The following is a 20,403-nucleotide window of genomic DNA, read 5'->3' on the forward strand; positions in this document are numbered from 1 at the left end:
AATCGTCTACAAGAAACGGCGGACCGTTTAATCGACATCTCAAGACTTGCCAAAGGAGGTATTTAATCCTAATCCAAAAAGGTAGAGTTTCAGGATTAACCTCCTTGAGGCTAAGGTTAATCCGGAGAATGGGCATATACGAGCGTACTGCCCAAGTATAGTGTTTTGATCTCCGAGTTTTGCTTTTGTACCGACGAATGGAGGGAGGTGACAGACAATCGAGACAATCCTGTTATTACTGTGACCACGTTGTGACCCGTGGTCACTTCCCTTAATCACCCATACACGAGGAAATGGCAGAACCGCTCAAAAATTTTGCCAAATCTACCAAATTGTCATCCTTTTCCCTGAAAAGTTAGAACGAGTTTAAGAAAATATGGCAGTGGTGCTAATCACCCTCGAGTCTCCACCTTTTGTAGCCTGAAGGAACCAGATATCGGTTGCTTCGAGAAACCAAAGATGAAAACAAGTCTGCTTTTCGTGAGCCAGTAACTTAACGTTCAAAAATTGTGACAGCGCTGGATGAAAATATTCTTATTGTATATACTTAATATATTATATGTGTAATACATATACAGATAATACTCAAATAGCAAGATATTACGTATTTTTAGTGGGGTGTGAACATTAAACACCCCTGCCTCTCTCTCTCTCTCAAACAGATATACATACATACGTGTATATATATATATATATATATATATATATATATATATATATATATATATATATATATATATATATCTATATATATATATATATATATATATATATATATAATATATATATATAAATATATAAATATATAAATATATATATATATATATATAAATAAATATATAAATATATAAATATAAATAAATATATATATATAAATATATATATAAATATATAAATATATATATATAATATATATATATATATAAATATATAAATATATAAATATATATATAAATATATGAAATATATATATATATATATATATATATATATATATATATATATATATATATATATATATAAATATATATATATATATATATATATATATATATATATATAATATATATATATATATATATATATATATATATATATATATATATATATATATATATATATATATATATATATATATATATATAAATATATAAATATTAAATATAAAATAAAATATATATATATAAATATATATATATATATATATATATATATATATATATATATATATATATATATATATATATATATATTATATATATATATATATATATATATATAAATATAAATGAACAGCCAGACAAACGAAATGAACATGCTGTATAATATGAGATTCAGACGACCAAGAATCCTAAAATTGAGATCCTTAGACCAAGGACATGGATTAAAAGGATTAACTCGTCCATACGGCAGAATATAGCAAAATTCGAAAGGTGCTTATAACAACAACCAAGTACAACAGTAGCCAAGGCGCCTGGGTCACGAATCACGACCGGCCAGGGAATTGGACTTAATTATTAACCTCTGAGGATCAGTCAAGGCCAGGTAGAAGGATCGCCCCAGATAAACATAAACAATGTTCTCTTGACTTAAAATTTGGCAGCGTTGTATTAATCTATTTAACTCCGCCCTGCTAGGCTGCTACTCGATTTTTAGTCATGCTGTGCAGTATAGGTCCTAAGAGATAGCTCTTCAGAAGTTCAGTCAGTATCAGGAACTTCCTTCGCTGTTGATGTGGCCATTTCAGCTGAGTGACAAACAGTGAAACTGATTATCGAATATTCAATTATGGCTGACTGTGACTATGACAGTGATCACCATCATTCCCAGGACCGAGAGGAGGAAAGGCTTCTTGCAACCCCATCAAAAAAGAGAAAGGTTAGCTATATGAATTATAACAGAGTTTGAAGTTGCTGCTGTTTTACAGTTTGAAGAAATGTATAGAATTTTGTTAAGCGTGACTATTATGACAATAAGAATAAGTGTTTTGAGAAACCATAACATGTTTTCTAATATATATATATATATATCTATATATATATATATATATATATACATATATCTTATTTATATATATAAAATCTTTCTCTCAGATTAGTTCGAGTTCAAGTTCACATCGACAGCAGCGGTACAGACAGGACTGGGAATCTATACCAGACTTCAAGGCATGGCTTCGCGGGGTCTCTGACAATCCATTTAAGGCTAAATGTACAGTGTGCAATGTGGTAATGGTTGCAGAATTAACTGTGATAAAAACCACGCAAAAGTAAAAAACATAAATCCTTTTTTGAAACTGCAACTGTCAACCAGCCATCAGTTTCATCATTTTTACAGAAGAAGCAGAGTAAGTCATCTGATTCTGTTTCTGTGGCAGAAATTAAATTGAGTGCTTTTCTTGTGGAACACAACATTGCTTTCAATGTAATGGATCATCTGACAGATCTTTTGAAAGACATATTATCTGATCCAAACACTGCAAAAGAACTGCAATTAAAAAGAACGAAAGCAACAGCAATTGTAAAAAATGTTATTGGTTCTTCTTTTAAGGAAGAGTTAGCACAAAAGTTAAAGGACACAAAGTTCAGTGTACTTTGCGATGAATCTACTGATGTGGGTTCTATAAAATCATCATGTGTGGTGGTCCGGTTTTATGATAAAGATGCAGGAGCAGTTAAATGTCAGTTTTGGGAACTGTATGATGTTTACGATGCCAAAAACCCAGAGAACACTAAGGAAGGTGCAACAGGAAAAAACTTGTTTGAAGGACTCATGAAAACATTTAATCAGTATGATATTCCTGCAAAAAATATAATTGGATTTGGTTCTGATGGTTGTAATGTAATGATGGGGGCCCATAACTCTGTTGCAAGTCGCTTTCGAGAACAATGTCCAGGAATTTTTGTAATGAAATGTGTTTGCCATTCTGCACATCTCTGTGCAAGTGAAGCATGTAAAGCACTTCCCAGAAGATGTGAAGATTTGGCAAGAGAAATTTTTAATCACTTTAAATGCAGCAGCAAGAGGCAGAGTGAATTAGTACAGTTTCAGGAATTTCTTAACCTGAAACCACATAAGATTTTGCACCCCTCCCAGACAAGGTGGTTGTCATTAGTTGCAGTTGTTGTTCGTCTGTTAGAGCAATGGGAAGCCCTTAAGATGTATTTTACAGATATTTGGTTTTCTGAGAAGGTGGTATCAGCCGAGCTTATATTTCATGATCTTCACAATCCCTTCATTAAATCCTATTACCTATTTCTTGAATGGATTTTGCCAAAATTCACAAATTTCAATACATATTTTCAGTCTGATAAAACAGTTATCACAGTACTGCATGAGAAGTTATGCATACTTTATAGGGAGCTACTTCTTTCTTTTATGGAAAGAGAATACATCATGAAAACAGCTCTGGAGTCAGTTGATCCTTTTAGGCAAGATAGATACCTAAGTGATAGTGAAATGTATCTTGGACTGGGAGTACAAAAAGAACTTGATAAACTAAATCCTAATGAACATAAATCTCATTTGAAGGAGTTTTATAAACGCTGTAGGGACTTTTTAGTTATAGCATGTGCGGAGATCAATAAAAGGTATGATTTTAAGGACACCGTGATCTCCAAGCTGTGTTGCTTAACTCCGGAAAATGCAATATCTAATTCTTTTAGAAAGTCAACCCCTTCTTTGTACTCACTCATTGTGGAACTACCTTTAATTGTGTCACCACATGATTGTTCAGTCATACAGAAAATTGACGATCAATGGAGAATATTACCAGCATTCAAAGACATTTTGCAAATTGATGAGGTATTGTCAGTTGATAATTTCTGGGTGAAGGTGTTACAGAGTGGGGATAACTTCTCTGAACTTGCAAATTTTGCTCTGTGCGCAGTCAGTCTCCCCCACTCGAATGCTGAATGCGAGAGAGTGTTTAGTAAAATCAACCTTTTCAAAACCAAAACAAGAAATAGTTTAAACACACAAACTGTAAATGGTGCTTTGTTGGCCTCTGATTGTATCAAGAGCCAGGAGTCCTGTGTCAAGTTTACTCCATCTAAAGACATGATTAGACGTTTACAAAACAGTTCACAGCTGTATGACACAGTAGCATAAAGTTAAGAACCTTTGCATTAATTTTAGTAAAAAAAAAAATTATTTTTGGTTTATTGTGTTGCTATGTATGATGTAGGGTTGATGTAGGGTTTCAGCTTCATATGTTTGTTTGTAAAATACCACATTGTTGTTTTTTTTTGTATATAATGAGAACAGAAGTTTTATTAATACTATTTTTCGCCTTATAATAAATGTATAAAGACTATACATGTATTTATTTTGGTTTATTGTGTTGCTATGTATGATGTAGGGTTGATGTAGGGTTTCAGCTTCATATGTTTGTTTGTAAAATACCACATTGTTGTTTTTTTTTGTATATAATGAGAACAGAAGAGTTTTATTAATACTATTTTTCGCCTTATAATAAATGTATAAAGACTATACATGTATTTATTTTGGTTTATTGTGTTGCTATGTATGATGTAGGGTTGATGTAGGGTTTCAGCTTCATATGTTTATTGTTTGTAAAATACCACATTTTTTTTTTTTTTTGTATATAATGAGAACAGAAGAGTTTTATTAATACTATTTTTCGCCTTATAATAAATGTATAAAGACTATACATGTATTTATTTTGATACCAAGAATGTTGTTGATTACTGTAGAGCATAATGTAGTGATAAAAGATACGATAATTTTCCACATTCATACGATATATTTTGCGATAATTTTGGTGGAAAAACGATAATTTTGAATCGTCAGTACGATAAGTTGGTAAAGAAAATCTGGCAGCCCTGCAGTACGCCTACGCCAGTTACTGTCAGTACCATGTAGGTGTCAGTCATGAGCGGTCGGGCGAATCTCTCTCTCCTGCGGGATGGAATAACTTTCCGTATCTCTCCCCTACAATCGCGGTCTTAACCTCGGATTGAGGGGATAGTTAAGCTTACATAAATAAATATTGTATGCCTTTTGCTAAGAAGCTTTCAATAAGAGAGATAGTACAACCTTTCAATGCTGTTTACCGTAGGTAACATTATTAAAGGATTCTATCGCAGCAGAACATTATATTATGTAATGCTCTCAGGCTTACGAAAGCATAGCTTATTAGAGTACCTGCTCAGAAGAAGATGGATGAGTCGGATGGGAAACATTTTCTTTGGGCAGAAACTTGTTTCCCTGAATGGACTATACTACGTTATATAAAGTTTTTTCCTCCAAGAACGGAATTAACATGTGAAAGGATGTCGGGTACCATAAAGGCACAGGTGTTCTGGCACATAACATAAAAAGAATTAGAAGAAAGCGCCAGTCTGGCGCAACGCGCCAGAAGTACCAACCTGGCGCAATGCTCCAGAAGCGCCAACCTGGCGCAAAATTTGCGCCAGAAGCGCCAGCCTGGCGCAGTGAGCCAAGAGCACCATCCAAGATTTTCTCGTTTTAGCGAGTTATTAACCTAGGAGTCCAGTAGACTCTCGGACACCGAGCTCGGTAACGGCAAGATTCGTTCCTGATTTCGTTACCCATGTAATCACTTAGGCCATTTCCACGACACTCTCATATCGCATAGAGCATCGAGAATCTCTTTTTTCGCTCCTATTCGCGTTAACAAAGAGATCCTTCTCGATCGACGATAATAACTGTTAACATGTTTAACATTTATTGGAAAGAGTTGTGAGAAGACGAACAGGCTTCCTATAGACTGCTTCCTTTTCCTACTTCTCCCCCGATTGAAGATGACGTGGGAAAAGCTTCAAGGAAGATTATCTTGCCAGTACAAGAGCAACTGGCCTCTTTGGTGGGAGTGTTAGCACCTCGTAGGAAGGACGTTGCGCTTCCAATCAAGAAGTCTCGTCCTCTCTCCCCTGCGAAGCGAGAGGCGTCATGCAGACGTGAAGCTTCCAAACATATCGCAGAGGCTTCGGTTTCGAGAGCGAGATCGGGAGAATCTTACGGAAGACACGTAACGCCAGAGAGACGTGAGACGTCGTCAAGACTATGAATAGTCATTTAAAGCTGCTTTTAGACGCGAGGCTCCAACCAAAATTTTGGCGCCAGTTAGGACGCCTTTTGAGAGCGAAGCGTCTTCCAGGCGCGAGGCGTCATCCAGACGTCAGCAGCCACACACACGGGAGGCGTCAGCCAGGCAAGGACGCTTGGCTGACTAGAAGCGTCATCCAAGCAGGAAGCGTCATCCATTTATGGAGAGAAGCCTGGGCTGTTGGCGCCTTCCAGGACTATTAAAGCGGGGAAGAGGAAGGAATATCATTCCCTTAGCCCCTCTCCTATTAGGAGTTTGTCTCCTCCAGAGGAAAGACGTACTGAATTAGCAGCGGAGACTCATCTAGACCCCGAGTTAGAAGTAAACTCGGAGGAGGAGTATCAAGGAAGAGAAGGACTGTCGAACTATAATGTTTTGACAGCCTTGCTTCTAGAGGAGTATGGAGACGACTTGACTCCTGCCTCTCTTCCTTCTGCGCTCTCTTTTCTCGAGTGCAAAGACAAAGAAATCTTCGTTTTTTCTTAGAATGAGCCCGCCATTTCGATGAAGAGGGCTCTTCAGTCTTTAGACTCTTGGATGAAGTTGAAGGAGGAGTTAGTTAGAACGGTCTTCTGCATGCCTCCAGCGAGACTAGCTGGTAAAAGAGGCATTTGATATCAGACGGGAGAGAATATGGGTATTTCTCTTCCGTCTACGTCAGAAGCGGACTTTTCGACCTTAGTTGACGCTTCACGTAGACAAGGTTTGAACTCTGCCCGTATAACTTGGGGCATTTCAGAACTGGACCATCTCCTCAAGGGACTCTTTCATGTATTGGAAGTTTTCAACTTCTTAGATTGGTCCCTTGGGGTGATGTCCAAGAAAGCCCATGATTCTGAAGGACTCGAACCAGAAGTCCTTCTGTGTATTTTGTCTTGTATAGACAAAGCGGTTCAGGATGGCTCGGTTGAGATCTCCTCTTTGTTTGGAGCAGGTCTTAAAAAAGAGGACAGGTATATAGTGTCTTTTTAACCAAAGCGGTCTCCCACGCTCAGAGGCAGCGCTTCTGTACTCGCCTTTGTCTGACTTTTTGTTCCCTTCTCGAGTAGTGAAGGACATTTCTCGTTCATTAACTGAGAAGGCGACTCAAGACCTTCTGACACAGTCAGTAAGGAAGAAGACCTGCAGACAGCCCCAAGAACACTGTCATTGTCTGATGAGGAGAAAGACCGGGCCTACAACCTGACACAGATGCGCTAGATGCGAACATATAGGACAGATAAGAGTGTCCGATGTGGACATTGCCAGACATCCTCGAGACTCTACCAAGCTCGAAGCTCCGGCAAGTGGGGAGGAGCCACCCAGGCGCGAGGCGCAGGAGGAGCGAGGCGCCAGGCAGGCGCGAGGTACCAGCCAGCGGCGAAGCTCCAGGCAGGCGCAAGGCGCCACTCCAACCGGGCGCGAGACGCCAGCCAGGCGCCAGCCAGGCGCGAAGCTCCAGGCAGGCGCAAGGCGCCAGGCAGGCACAAGGCGCCAGGCAGGCACAAAGCGCCAACCTGGCGCGAGACGCCAACCTGGCGCGAGACGCCAGCCAGGCGCGAGGTGCCAGCCAGCCGCGAAGCTCCAGGCAGGCGCAAGGCGCCACTCCAACCGGGAGCTAGACGCCAGCCAGGCGCGAAGCTCCAGGCAGGCGCGAGGCGCCAGGCAGGCACAAAGCGCCAGCCAGGCGCGAGGCGCCAGCCAGGCGCGAGCAGCCAGCCAGGCGCAAGCCAGGCTCTAGGCGCGAATCTCCAGCTAAGACGCGAAGCGTCATCCAGATGCGAGGCGCCAGTCAAGCGAAAGGTACCAGACAAGCGCTAGGCGCCAACCAAGAGCGAAGCACCAGCCAGGCGCGAGGTTCCTGCCAGGCTTCAGGCTTCAGTTGGGTGAGATCCATTTCAAGAAAGCCCTGGTCTTCTTTGAAACATGGAGATCTCCTAAGCACTTCATTAGTGACTTGATTCCTTCAAACAGCTGAGAATTAAAAGCGCAGGAAGTGCGCGCTTTTGCAAGTTCTTGTTCTTTACATAACAATATGTCATATAAGACATATTAGCTGTGTTGTACGGTAGAGGCAACTCTGTGTTGACTTCTCATTACACAAAGGATGTCAAGTTAACCTACGAGAGATCCTTCTCTTTTGGTTTATACGTTTCTGCGGATACGTTACTGGGATAAGGAGCCGACACTGATCCTTAACTTTGAGTTAAAGTTTTTTAACTTAGTGAAATTATTGGGGTTTTTTGAAAGGAGTGTGGGGATAACTCTTTCCAATTTGAGCGCGAACCCTCGTGTTAGGATCAGGTGATCGGGATCGGTGTTGCGCTCCTTCATAAGGTGTATTGTCATATAAGTGGATCAGCACCCATTGACAAAGTCCTTTCAGGCTCTGCCGAGTAAGTGGATAAGACCCCTTCGGCAGACCCACAAGAACTCTTGGCCATAGATCACATATCTCGCTAAAGTTTCTTGAGGTGATGCAGACTACTGGGCAAACACCCACGAAGTCTACCACCTATCAGGTAGGAACCAAGGTTTTATTTATACCTACAACATATGTTGTTTACCTGTCTATTCCATATAGTAGCTGTCTCTTACCTCCACCCACCGAAGGGTGCCAATCAGCTATGTATATATCTGACAGGTAAGTTGATTGTATGAAAATGATATTGTTATGATACAATAAAGTTTCATACATACTTACCTGGCAGATATATACGATTAGGGCCCACACAGCCTCCCCGCAAGGAGACAGGTGGAAGAGAAAAAATATGATAGAAAACAGGAATGGTTCCTAATCCTGCCACCCAGGGCAGGACGGTAGATCACCTGACCTACCTGCAGCGTGTGCCGCGAAATTTGAATTTCTGTCGGGGACGACGGAGTCTTAGCTATGTATATATCTGCCAGGTAAGTATGTATGAAACTTTATTGTATCATAACAATATCATTTTAAACCCTACAATCTCGCTGTCTGATGCACGATGCCAGCTGTGCGAGAGATATAGGAAGACTTATTTGCAATGTAGTTCTGATTTTAAATACTAACCCCATCGTAAAATTGAATTAACGCGAGTCAATTACGGTAGCTTCAATACGGACTGTATTCACGACCACATCTTGAATAATTTTCCTGAATTTCTAATGTTTCTCAGATTATCATGGGGAACAGAGTCGGTCTAGTTTTCTCTCGCCCAGTTTTTCTGTTAAAACTTATAATGTCTACACAATCTTCTTTAGCTGCTCATTCCACGGGTCCTGTAGTTCTCAGGCTGCTGGTGTTGATGCTTCAAGGCGGTATCCGCAACTCCGTATTTTCATCCTTACTTGTTTTGAGACATAATGTGTCCTCCGTAGTTCTTGAGGAGGCTACGGCAGTTGGAGATTCATCTGCGCCATCGTTGACTGTATCGTTACTGGTTGTCACCACCCACTCCTTTCATAGGGTAGTTACTAATCTTCCTTCTTCGTTCCCATTTATATACCTTAGGAGTGTGAGACGTAACGTGCTTACCGCGGTAATTGCTGGGGGGGCTACGGCCGTTCGCAGTTCGTCTGCATCGTAGTTAGCACCTTTTTTGCCCTCGGCCCCCTTTCTTAGGGTAGCTGGTAATTCCTTCTGCGACTCCCATTGGTTCCGCAGTTCGTAACCCATTATTAAAGCACTATGTACCGGACAGTTGGTTCTCCACCTGCACAATGTCGGCGCTAGGTGCTCCTGTGGTTACTCGTAGTGACTTTCTCTCTCCTTCTTATTTTCTCAACTTTTTCCTGCTGCTTTTCTGTTCCGTCTTTAAGGGGTTTTCAAGGTGAGTTCGACCTTGATTCCTTGTCTACTGGGAGTACTTCTTTCCCTCACTTGCTCCGGACTCCAGTCTAGGTTTAGTACGTATTGGTAACGAGGGTTAGTTGGATCGCGTTTTGCGACTTCTTCCCTCTTTAGGGGTGTTGCTCGCCTATTGTAGTCGTCCTGGTCTCTTGTCATAGTCACTGGTGAGTGCGGAGTTTCGCAGTCAATTGAGACTGGCTCAAGGTTAGGTCATGATCTTGGTTGGTACACGTTTAGCGCAACAGTATGGGAGAGACTCGCATGGGAGAGACTCGCATGGGTGGGCGTTCTTCATCGCCAAGGTATATTCGGCTCAGGCGTAACGTTATCGTCACTGGGTAGTGAGGGTATGCGCAATCGAGTGACTAACTCTGACAAGTTTTGCTGAACTGATGACAGTTCGCTCTTGTGAGTGGGTGGACAGCCGACAGCGGTCGGACAGCAGGGGTTACATCATGATGTCTGGGGGGAGTGCAGATTGCGCAGTCGAGTACGACTTGCACTGGACTTTATCATCTTCTTGTTGGTATATCGTTGCGCAATCGGATCGGTAGGCTCAGATATGATGGGATCTTGTATGTCGTTTGGTATCGAGCAGCCAGGCGTAGTAGGTTCCGGGTTCTTGGGTGCTGCTTTTGACGGGGTTCGGCTTTTCTCCTTTTGCCTGTTCTGGTGTGGCCAGACAGGTCTGACAGAGGATAGATACCTTTGAAGAGAGACTCGTTTGCTAGTTGTGGGTGTGTTTCTCCGGCGAAGGAAGCGAGTATAATGGATTGTGGACTTTGTCCATTCTCTCTTTCCGCATTCCAGGTTCCGGAGGGATCTCGGTTGATTCAAGTAATGTTTGATACGTTGTATTCAACCAAACCAGCAGTCTCTCAAACATCAAGTAGGCTAGTCTGGTTTCGGCGAGTCGGGCAGTTTTTGGGGAATGACTTAAGCTAGCATCACTTTTCTCTATGAGGTAGCGGGTAACTCCTCTGCCGGAGTCCGACTTCCGGTTTACGAGTCAGTTGAGGTTTTTCTCTATTGGGTTCCTTCATTGATTCGTGTGGTAAGGGTTACGGATCATGAGGCTCGTATTTGGAAGACACTTTCACAGACTAACATTTCTGAGGGTTATGCTATTTTCTTGTCAAGGAGAGAAGGGACTATTGTTGAATCATTGCCTTAGCGCTATCCGGACACTCATAAGAATGGGTTCTTAGTCAATCCAAGGGTGCAAGTATGTGGAGGGCTACCTTTCGGCTTCCAGAGGAATGTTTCGCTGTCGGCGATTGTGTAGGTGGTTATTTGGAAGTTGTGGTTTTTCACAACACCGTACCTTAAGGAATTTCAGTTTCTTCAGAGGTTACTCTCCGGGTCCTGTCGTTGCGGTAACTCAGTTTTATAGTTGGCTTGGTAGAGTTAGGGTGTTAGAAGTTTAGGGAAGCAGTGATAGTCTAAATGAACTTCACGGTGTTAGAAGTTTAGGGAAGCAGTGATAGTCTAAATGAACTTTATGGTGTTAGAAGTTTAGGGAGGCAGTGATAGTCTAAATGAACTCTAGTGTTTCTGTTGGTCAAGCTTAGACAGAGTGTATTGTCCCTTAGGCCCTTGAGGTTAGGCAGATCCCGATGGTCATGTTGGAATAACTACTACTTCTTCAGCACAAGTCATCTACATCAGTGAGCAGTAGAGAACTGAAGGTCCTGCACACTCAACTTCTCCTCCATACATGAGAGGCTACATAGCCACATGGGAGGTTCACTATTTCCCCTCCATATATGAGAGGTATAGAATACCACATGAGAGGTTCTTCAGACTCAGGCGGCACCTAGAACTCGACACCGACGGTATGGTACTTCCTATGCAAACATCCTCACCTACTGAGCTGGACAACCAGGTGAGGAGATTTGTTTTTACCTCCATGAATAAGGAGTATAGCTTATCATATGGGAGGTACTTCTGACTTAGACAGTACCTTAGACTCAACACTGATGTTGAAGTATTTTCTTTGCAACATCCTCACCTCCGAGTTAGATAACTAGGTGAGGATACATGCTTTTATACATGCTAGGTTGCTTATGAGTTACCTGCGTATGTTCCGTGGACAGGTCGGGCTGAATGAGATTGACCCCGCCTCCGAGTAAATGTTGTTAATCGAGCTAATTCAGGTGTTCAGGGAGTGTATTGCAATATGAAGTTTTCATAATAAAACTAATATTGTAATACTTACCTGAACACCTGAATTAGCCCTGGTCACTGACCAGCCTGAACTATATCCCCACATATCTACCCATTAAGTGGGTAATTTTAACTGTCAGCGTTACCAACGCTGCAGGTAAAATCTAGTCAAATGAGTTACCTGTGTTACCGTTGGCAACGCTGCTGCAAATACCGGCCACCAGTGGCCTGTCTCCTCATTCCTCAATTGAATCATTCACTATCAAATTGAAGTGGGGAGGAGGGTGGGAATCATTCAGGTGTTCAGGTAAGTATTACAATATTAGTTTTATTATGAAAACTTCATTTGTTCTACCACAAACATTAATTTATTTTCGTCATGCTATTTGGATTACAGACACTCCAAACTTGGTAGAAAAAAATCATATCCAACTTTCATAGTTGATGCACGGACAAATATCGTTTTGAAAGTCATCCACAAGCTAACTGTTTGATGTTTTGTGTATGTGTTGGCTGTTCAACAGCTCTTAGCCATCCCTGGACCTCCTTTCTTTCAATATATCATAAATTACATGTACAGGCAGTCCCCTGTTTATGACGAAGGGGATTGCATTCCAACGCCACGTCATAAGCTGAAAATCGTCATAAGCCAAAATATTGTTGAAAATCGTGAGAAAACCTTGCTTTTAATCATTTGAGCGTCTTGAAAACAACGTAGCTTGCATTTTCATGGAGTTTGTCACCAAAAAAACCCCAAATTTGGCCAATTCTGTTGTTATGGAGCCATATTTTTTCCATTAGATCGGTGTCGTCATGGGTTCATAAAGCCAAAGCATGCGTTGTAACCAGGGAAATGATTTTTTATGAATATATTTGAAGAGTGTCATGAACTCGGAACGATGTAAGCTGAGCCCTTCATAATCCAGGGACTGCATGTATAAGGAATTCAACACTACAAACTATGGCTAATTATGATTGACAGATTGTATGAAGAAATTTGCTTCATGTTATGGAAAATTCAGTTTGGATCTTGTAAATGAGAACTGTTAAACTTATGCTGTACCGAAATCTTTCTTAGGTCACATGCTTGTCAATTCTTACTATTCCCCCAAACAGCATTTGGCAGTATTCTTTGAAAGTTTATAATTTTGAATGCTGCTTCACCTCTTCCAAGCTCTGAGTAAAGTCTTGCACTATGCAAGAAGCGATTCTTGAGTCACCTTAATTGGCAGATATCAGTAGTACTTTCGTCCTTTCAGAGAAAATTTTAATGAAATTAAGTAGTATGAAAGAAATACATTATGCAAATTGTTACAGATGTTTGATGCATATGTAGTAATTAATGGATGAAGAATATATCATGTTCTGTGTTTTATAGTTGCATCATCTCTTCAGATAATTAATTATTATTTTTAGAAAGCCTTACAAACACTTTCGGTAACATGATATACAGTATTGCCATCTGTATTTGCATGCATTTGAGCATATTGTATTATTTTCATTTTGTAATTTGTAACAAAGTACATAAAACCCAGCCCATTCAGCATAACTTGAGTTTTAAGAAGTCATCACATGAATGCACAAATTTATAAGTTTACCTTTTACCCTTTTTTTTTTTTTTCTTTTTCAGAACTCAAGTTTTGCGTTACTCCTGAGATTGTGGCATTCATGCGCCTTGTGATTGGTCTTATATTTTTAATGATATGTTCATCGTTAGTACAAATGCTTTTGGATATCACTGGACCAAGTGGAAGGATACTTAAGTGTATCAGAAAGAATGCTGTTGCAGGTATTATCTCAGGTAAGTCTTGAAGCTAAATTTTTAATAACACGCTTGTTGCTTATACTGTTTTCCAGATTTGCTATACAGGAGCACCTGACACCATTGGTTCGGAAGCCTTTGCTGTATGCGTGAATTTACTGGACCATGAATGGCAGAGTAGGGCCAAACCCATTGATTGCATAATCCATTAAGGCTGCTGACTGATGGTTCCCACCTCTGCAGCAGTAGCACTGAGTTCTTCAGGATTAACTAGACATATATCTAGTCTGTAGCATGCAGAACACGGATGGAGGGAAGTGCCTCCCTGCTCTTCAGGGCAATACCAGCTGAGCAACATTGTCTTGCTCTAGGCAGTGTTAGTAGAGCTGCACCAACCTGTGTCAGGAGTGCCAGCGTATTAACACTGTGCCATCTTCAGGGAATTGTCAGTGGAGTTGCACCAATCTGCCCCCTTGGGCAGTCTCAGTTTCAACTTCACTACTATTCAAGAGGGACGTGAATTCAGTTTAATGGGTGATTTTTGGAGATGCTAATCAACATTTTAGTCTCTTCTAGGGACATATCTTTCTATTTTATTACTTATTTTCTAGGCATGGTGGTTGTGTCAGGGCAAGTTTTTGACTCATACCATGCTTATCATCCCATAAGCATTATATTATACAGCTGAACCTCTTAAAACTGGCATTCTGTAGTCCGGGAACTCCCATGGTTCGGCTTGATTTTGAATCAGCTGCCATTAGTTCGTTGCATTGCCACCAGGTTGGCGCCACATATTGTTTACAAGAAGACAGGAAAAATTAAGCCATATCTCCTGTGGTTTTATGAAATAGTTGTTAGTAATGAAAATATGTGAAGTCAAATATGTTTTTGATATTTACTTTTAAATGAATAATAAACACTTTTTCAAATACTCCACTTGAGAAGACTATCAAGTCAAACCTTTTAATCAAAACAATGAGGCATTTTGCCGGCAAAGCACAAATTCCTTATTCTGTGTGTGCTTGAAAGACATCGGTGATGCATTTTTAAGATAATCTCTTTTATGTAAGTGTATTTACCTATTCAATTTGCCACCCATGAGATTAGATGATGCCAGAGGTAAGAAGTGCAAGTATAAATCTTTGTCTATGCTAGAAAATGTTTATTTGATTAGCGAATAGTATAGCATTCATTTTCCTCAATAGAGGGCAGTGACGCAGTGTGCTTTGTTGCTTACGTTTTGATGGCGACATTCAAATGCACTGTGATCCCTGAAATTCATTCGTTATTTTTTTCATCTCACTACCCTCTGCAATCAAAATAAATGATAAAGAAACTAATAGTGATAGTTATGAAGATATGAAATTTAGGATATGAAGGTCACCGATAATAATGTGCAGATGCTGAGATGATTAGTACTGTAGTTGACTTACAATTAGGTTAACTCGGGAATGCAGGCTATGTGTTAAAGAACATTAGTATTTTAAAGAAAACTATACAATATAAAGATATGAAATGATTGAGTTAAAATATATGAGTATTAATAAAAATTTAAAAAGCATTGTCAGAACTTAGCCAAGTAGTAGGCTGTCAGAAACTGGGCCATTTGTATGTGGAATTACCTTGCAAGACTATGTATGTAGGGCTGATGCCTTTGTATAATAAGGCGCCCTTTGAGGTTATTTAGACCTGCGATAATTTACACTAAGGTCAGTGTGTTATGACTTCTCCATCCTCATTGGAGTGTCTTGGATTCCAATGATAATTTCTAATTTAATGTATGACACTTACCTGGCAGGTATATATATAGCTATATTCTCTGTTCCACCTGGCAGAAATTTTCAAAACTCGCGGCAAACGCTAGTAACCTATTAGTAGTTCAGGCAACCACCACCCCGTTACCGTGGCGCTAGTGCTAGGAACCGTTCCCAATTGGGCCAGATTTTCTCTGCCAGCCGAACCGGCAACATTGTTGGTGGTTCCCTGCTAGGATTTTCATTCTCGTTGCTGACTTTTCATGGATTTTTGGTATTGTACTTGGAAACGTTAGCTTGGCATTCGCTTTGGATTGTTCTTTAAATATGTCGGATACTGGAAGTATGTTTAGAGTTTGTGTAAAAGAGGAGTGTAAGGTAAGGTTGCCGAAGGCTTCGGTCGACCCTCATACTATTTGTAAGAAGTGTAGAGAGAATGTGTGTACTTGGGAGAATAGGTGTTTTGAATGTGAGAATTTATCAGAGAAGGAGTGGAAGATATTTATGAAATATGTTGAAAGGCTTGAGAAAGATCGTGTAAGGAGATCTGTTTCTCGTAGTGAGAAGTCGAATTCTTCTAGCAAGAGGAGTGAATGTGTTTCCTCTCCAGCTCCTTCTAACATAGAATTGGTAGTTCCTTCTCCCCAGGTATCTCCTGCGCCCGCTGCTGTATCGGAGGCGAACGATACACAGATTGTTAAGGTGTTTGCTGCCCTTGCGTCCATGGGCGACCAGATACAGCGACTTACGGATAAAGTTAGTGCTTGAGGTTTTATCGCGGTCAGACGTCCCTTCGAACAGTCCTGTTGCAAGTTCCCAGGCTGTTGCAGTTCGCCGCAGAAAAGGCGTAACTGGGAAGTGTGCGTCCTCGGATGGTTCGACATCTGAGCGGGAACGTCGGTATGCAGTTGTGTCTCGCCCCCTCAAGAGGACTTTCAGGACATCGACCGCTCTCGAGAGACATGCTCAAGATCGTGAGGCTTGGAGTAGTCCGGAGGTTTTGTCCTCCTCGGAAGACGGGGACGCAGTTCCGATCAAGAGGAAGAGGATCTTTCGTTCTAAAGAGGACTCAGTACGGCCTTCTCGTTCTTGGATTTCGATGAGAGACTCTCCTCCATCTTCTTGCGTGTCTTCCCCTCGTCTCTCTCCGTCGGGTAGAGTACAAGATCGCTCTCCGTTACGTCGCAGTCCTTCTCGTAATCCTCCTCCTTCGTCCTATGCCATTCAGGAAGATAGTACGAAGGGTTTCTTAAGGGAAATGCAGTCTAAGCTGGCAGTTCTCGTTAAGTCTTGGGATGCTCCTTTGCAGGCATCTTCGAGGCGGAAGGACGATTTCCTTCCCGTTAAGTCTTCTAAGAAGACGGAAGACAAGGATGCGTTCGTCGAGGATGTAGGACGCACTGGCTCTACGAGGACGGGCGATCGCTTGGTTTTTCAGGACGCAGAACGCAGGAAGAAGAAGATGTTTTCGGAAGAAGCAGGACGCAAACGTCAGGACTCGGAATCACTTGTGGACGCAAGATGCAGGCGGCAGGAAGCAGATGTGTCTACGATGGATGCAGGACGCAGGCGGCAGGACGCCGATTCTTCGTTAGCCGCAGGACGCAGGCGGCAGGACGTTATTCCGTCAGCGAAGCGTCAACACGACAGTGATCTGCAAGACATTTCTTCAGCAGAAGAGGATTTGGATTTTGTTGAGGAGAAGAATACGGAACTGTCTTCGGATTACAAGATTCTGACTTCACGTCTGCTTTCGATTTTTGAAGGTGAATTCAAACCAACGGCTCCTTTATCTCCCTTATCTCAGTTTTCCAAGACTAAGACTCCAAAGAAGTCCTCTTTCCTTAAGATGACTCTGTCGATTTCCGCGAAGAAGGCCCTTCAACGTGTGAATGACTGGATGAAGGATAAGAAAGAAGCGGGGAAATACTCTTTCGCTTTTCCACCAGCTAAGTTAGCATCGAAGTCAGGAGTATGGTACGCTACTGGAGAAAGTCTAGGCCTGGGAGTACCTGCCTCCTCCCAGGGGGACTTCTCCAGTATAGTGGACAGCTCACGCAGACAGGCGTTGCAGTCTGCTAAGGTCTGGTGGACTTCGTCCGAGTTTGACCATCTTTTTAAAGGGATTTTTAGGACTTTCAAAGTCTTCAATTTTCTAGATTGGTCTTTGGGAGCATTGGCGAACTCCCTAGAAGAAGAAGATTCGCAGGATATGGAAGTGGCTAAGAGCATTATGTCCTGCATGGACAAGGCTCTGAGAGATGGAACGAATGAACTGGCTTCTTTGTTCACAGCAGGAGTACTGAAGAAGAGGTCGCTGTTGTGTTCTTTTGCTTCAAAAGGGGTTTCAAACTCTCAGATATCGGAGTTGCTGTTCTCTCCCCTTTCGAAACAACTGTTCCCTTCAGAGGTGATTAGGGATATAGCTCTCGCCCTTTCTCAGAAGGCCACTCAAGATCTTCTCTCGTTATGGAGGAGTAATTTTAGTTTATATTTGACAACATCTACAAAGGTTGTGTGAGAGAGAGAGAGAGAGAGAGAGAGAGAGAGAGATTGGTGGAAGAATGAATGGGAGTGGTTAGATGGCGGTCGGAAGCATGTCTGTTGTGGCGCTCTGTAGGTAGTCAATGGAAGTCTGTTACGAGAGTTGTAAACAGTGAGGCGTCTGGTCAAGTCAGTGTTGGTTTTGGCAGCAGTTTTCCTTTGGTGTGTCGTTGTTTGGGTGTTATTTGATAGATTTTGGGATTGTGAAGTTGTTGTGCGTGTGTCTGTCTGGTTGTGGTGAGGTTAAGAAGGTTGGTGGTGCATTTTCGGTGTCTGTTAGTGGTGGTTGGGGCAGGGTGGTTTTTTTGGCGGGTTGTGTACTGCTGTAAGTCGTGTGGTTGTCGTGTTTTTTTCAGGCGGTTGGTGTTCATCTGCATTTAGTCGTTGGGTTATTGAGTTTTTGTGGGGTTATTTTTGTGTTGTGGGTCCCGGGTGGTTGATTTGTGTTTGGTTGTCGGCGGTGGTTGTGTGGCTACCCTATAGCCTATATCCAGTGGACGACAGCACAGCCTAGTCCTAGGTATCAGAAGCCAGCGGTGAGTACCTGTTTGTGTTTTTTGTTCGGTATGTAGGTATTGGGGCAATTGTCCTGCTGTGTTTTTTAGTGTTAAGTGGAAAGTGTGATTGAGGGTGGGTTTGATAGCCAGACAGGTTAAGTTTATGTGGGGAGGTTACTTGTTTTTGTGATCCCGCCACATTATTTTTTGGCGACCCGAACAGGGACTGCTGGTGTGGCAGCTGCAGGACAATTGGTCTAGGCTAGTGTTTGATTGGTGAGAAAGTTTGGGATGGAAGGATTGAGTGAGGTGGAGAGGCTGAAGGAGGAGTTAAGGTTGGAGAGGGAAGTAAGAGGACAATTGGAAGTGGATAATGAGAGGTTGAGGGTAGAGTGTGAGGAGCTGAAGAGCGAGTTAGAGGAAATGAGAGGAATGCTAAGGAGTGCAAAAGTGGAAATGAAAGAAGAAGTGAAAGGAGCAGAAGAGAGAATGGTTGAGAAAATGGATGAAAAATTCTAGGGATGATGAATGCAGTGCAGGAGATGATGAAGGGGTTCATGGGAGAGGGAGCTGTAGGGGGTAGGCCTACTGGGTCTTGTGATAGGCCAGAAGTGGTAAAGACAGTGGAAGAGCGAGGTGATGAAACTACGAGTGACGAAGGTGACTTGTTTGTGGTAGGTAAAGGGAAGAAGGGAAAGAGACAGGATAAGGATAAACCTGAGGACAAGAATAAGAAGGGGGCTGAGGAATAAAAGAAGACGATTAAGGGAAAGAAGGTTAGGAAGGATGACGGACAGGATGAGACTAGGACTGAATACATTGGGGAAAGGGCTGAGAGTGATTTGGATAGCGGTGAGTGGAAACAGGTGGGTAGAAAGAAGGGTAAGAAGAGCGTAATGAGGAGCATGGATGTTAGTATGGAAGTTGATTCACTGTATTCGGACGAGGTTAAGAGGGATCAGAATGGTGGTAGCGAAAGTGAGAGTGAGCGGGAAGTACGAAAGGCTGTATATATGAGAGAGATACCTAGATGTGCACAATACGAGGAATATGGTAGTAGGGACATAGGGGATTTTTTTTTAAGGAATATGAGAGGTATTGTGAGGCAAAGTATGGGGATAACAAGAGAGTCTGGGCAAGAGAGTTGGGTGGCTTTTTGACGGGATTTTTGTTGAACATGTATGGGGTAATGATGAGTGTAGGGAATGTGCCGTATGAGAGTGTGAAAGCCAGGATTGTGGAACAGGCGAAGAGGATAAGGAGTAGTGTTAGATATAGGAGAAAACATGGTTTTGATGAGGTAAGAATGAATGTTGGTGAGTCGTTGTCGATGTATGTGTGCAGGTTGGAAACATTGGCCAGGAAAAAGTTTGGGGACGAAGGGATAAATGAGTGTAAAGAGTTAGTGAGGAAGTTGTTGGCGACTGTGCCTGAGAGTGTGTATGAGTTTGTAAATCTGAAACGTAAGGAGAAAATGCGATGGACGAATGAAAGGTTGTCGTGGAACGACATTTTGGAAATAGTAGAGGATTCTGAGTTGGATAGGTGTATGAAAGAGAGTAGAAGTGTTAGTATTAGGACTGAAGTGGCTGATGTTATACCAGAGTTTAAGAGCTATAGGGAGGCAGTTTTGGAAGGGCCAAGGCGAATGGCAGAGCGAGTGGTTGATAGGAGCGTTAGAGCCAGTAACGTAAGTATGGTTAGCCCTAAGAGAGATCGGAGTGCAAGCGTTGGAAGATTAGGGTCGGTTAGTCGTGAACGAGAGCAGCAATGTTACAGATGTG

General features: G+C 41.8%; 2 protein-coding genes across 2 annotated transcripts in view; both read left to right on the top strand.

Annotated features, from left to right (window-relative positions):
• Positions 1 to 20,403, top strand: part of LOC135218660 (transmembrane protein 127-like) — a gene marked incomplete in the record, with an annotated part of 67,128 nt that overhangs the window by 27,790 nt on the left and 18,935 nt on the right. The window contains 1 exon segment of the mRNA XM_064255107.1: positions 13,693 to 13,863. Within this exon segment, the coding sequence (XP_064111177.1) occupies positions 13,693 to 13,863 (171 nt within the window).
• LOC135218659 (uncharacterized) lies at positions 1,746 to 5,205 on the top strand. Its single transcript, XM_064255106.1, has 2 exons — positions 1,746 to 1,878; positions 2,094 to 5,205. The coding sequence occupies exon 2, from the start codon at positions 2,425 to 2,427 to the stop codon at positions 4,105 to 4,107; it is 1,683 nt and encodes a 560-aa protein (XP_064111176.1). The 5' UTR covers positions 1,746 to 1,878; positions 2,094 to 2,424; the 3' UTR covers positions 4,108 to 5,205.

The sequence above is a fragment of the Macrobrachium nipponense genome, chromosome 9 (genome assembly GCF_015104395.2).
Source record: "Macrobrachium nipponense isolate FS-2020 chromosome 9, ASM1510439v2, whole genome shotgun sequence".
In the NCBI taxonomy this organism is placed as follows: Eukaryota; Metazoa; Arthropoda; class Malacostraca; order Decapoda; family Palaemonidae; genus Macrobrachium; species Macrobrachium nipponense.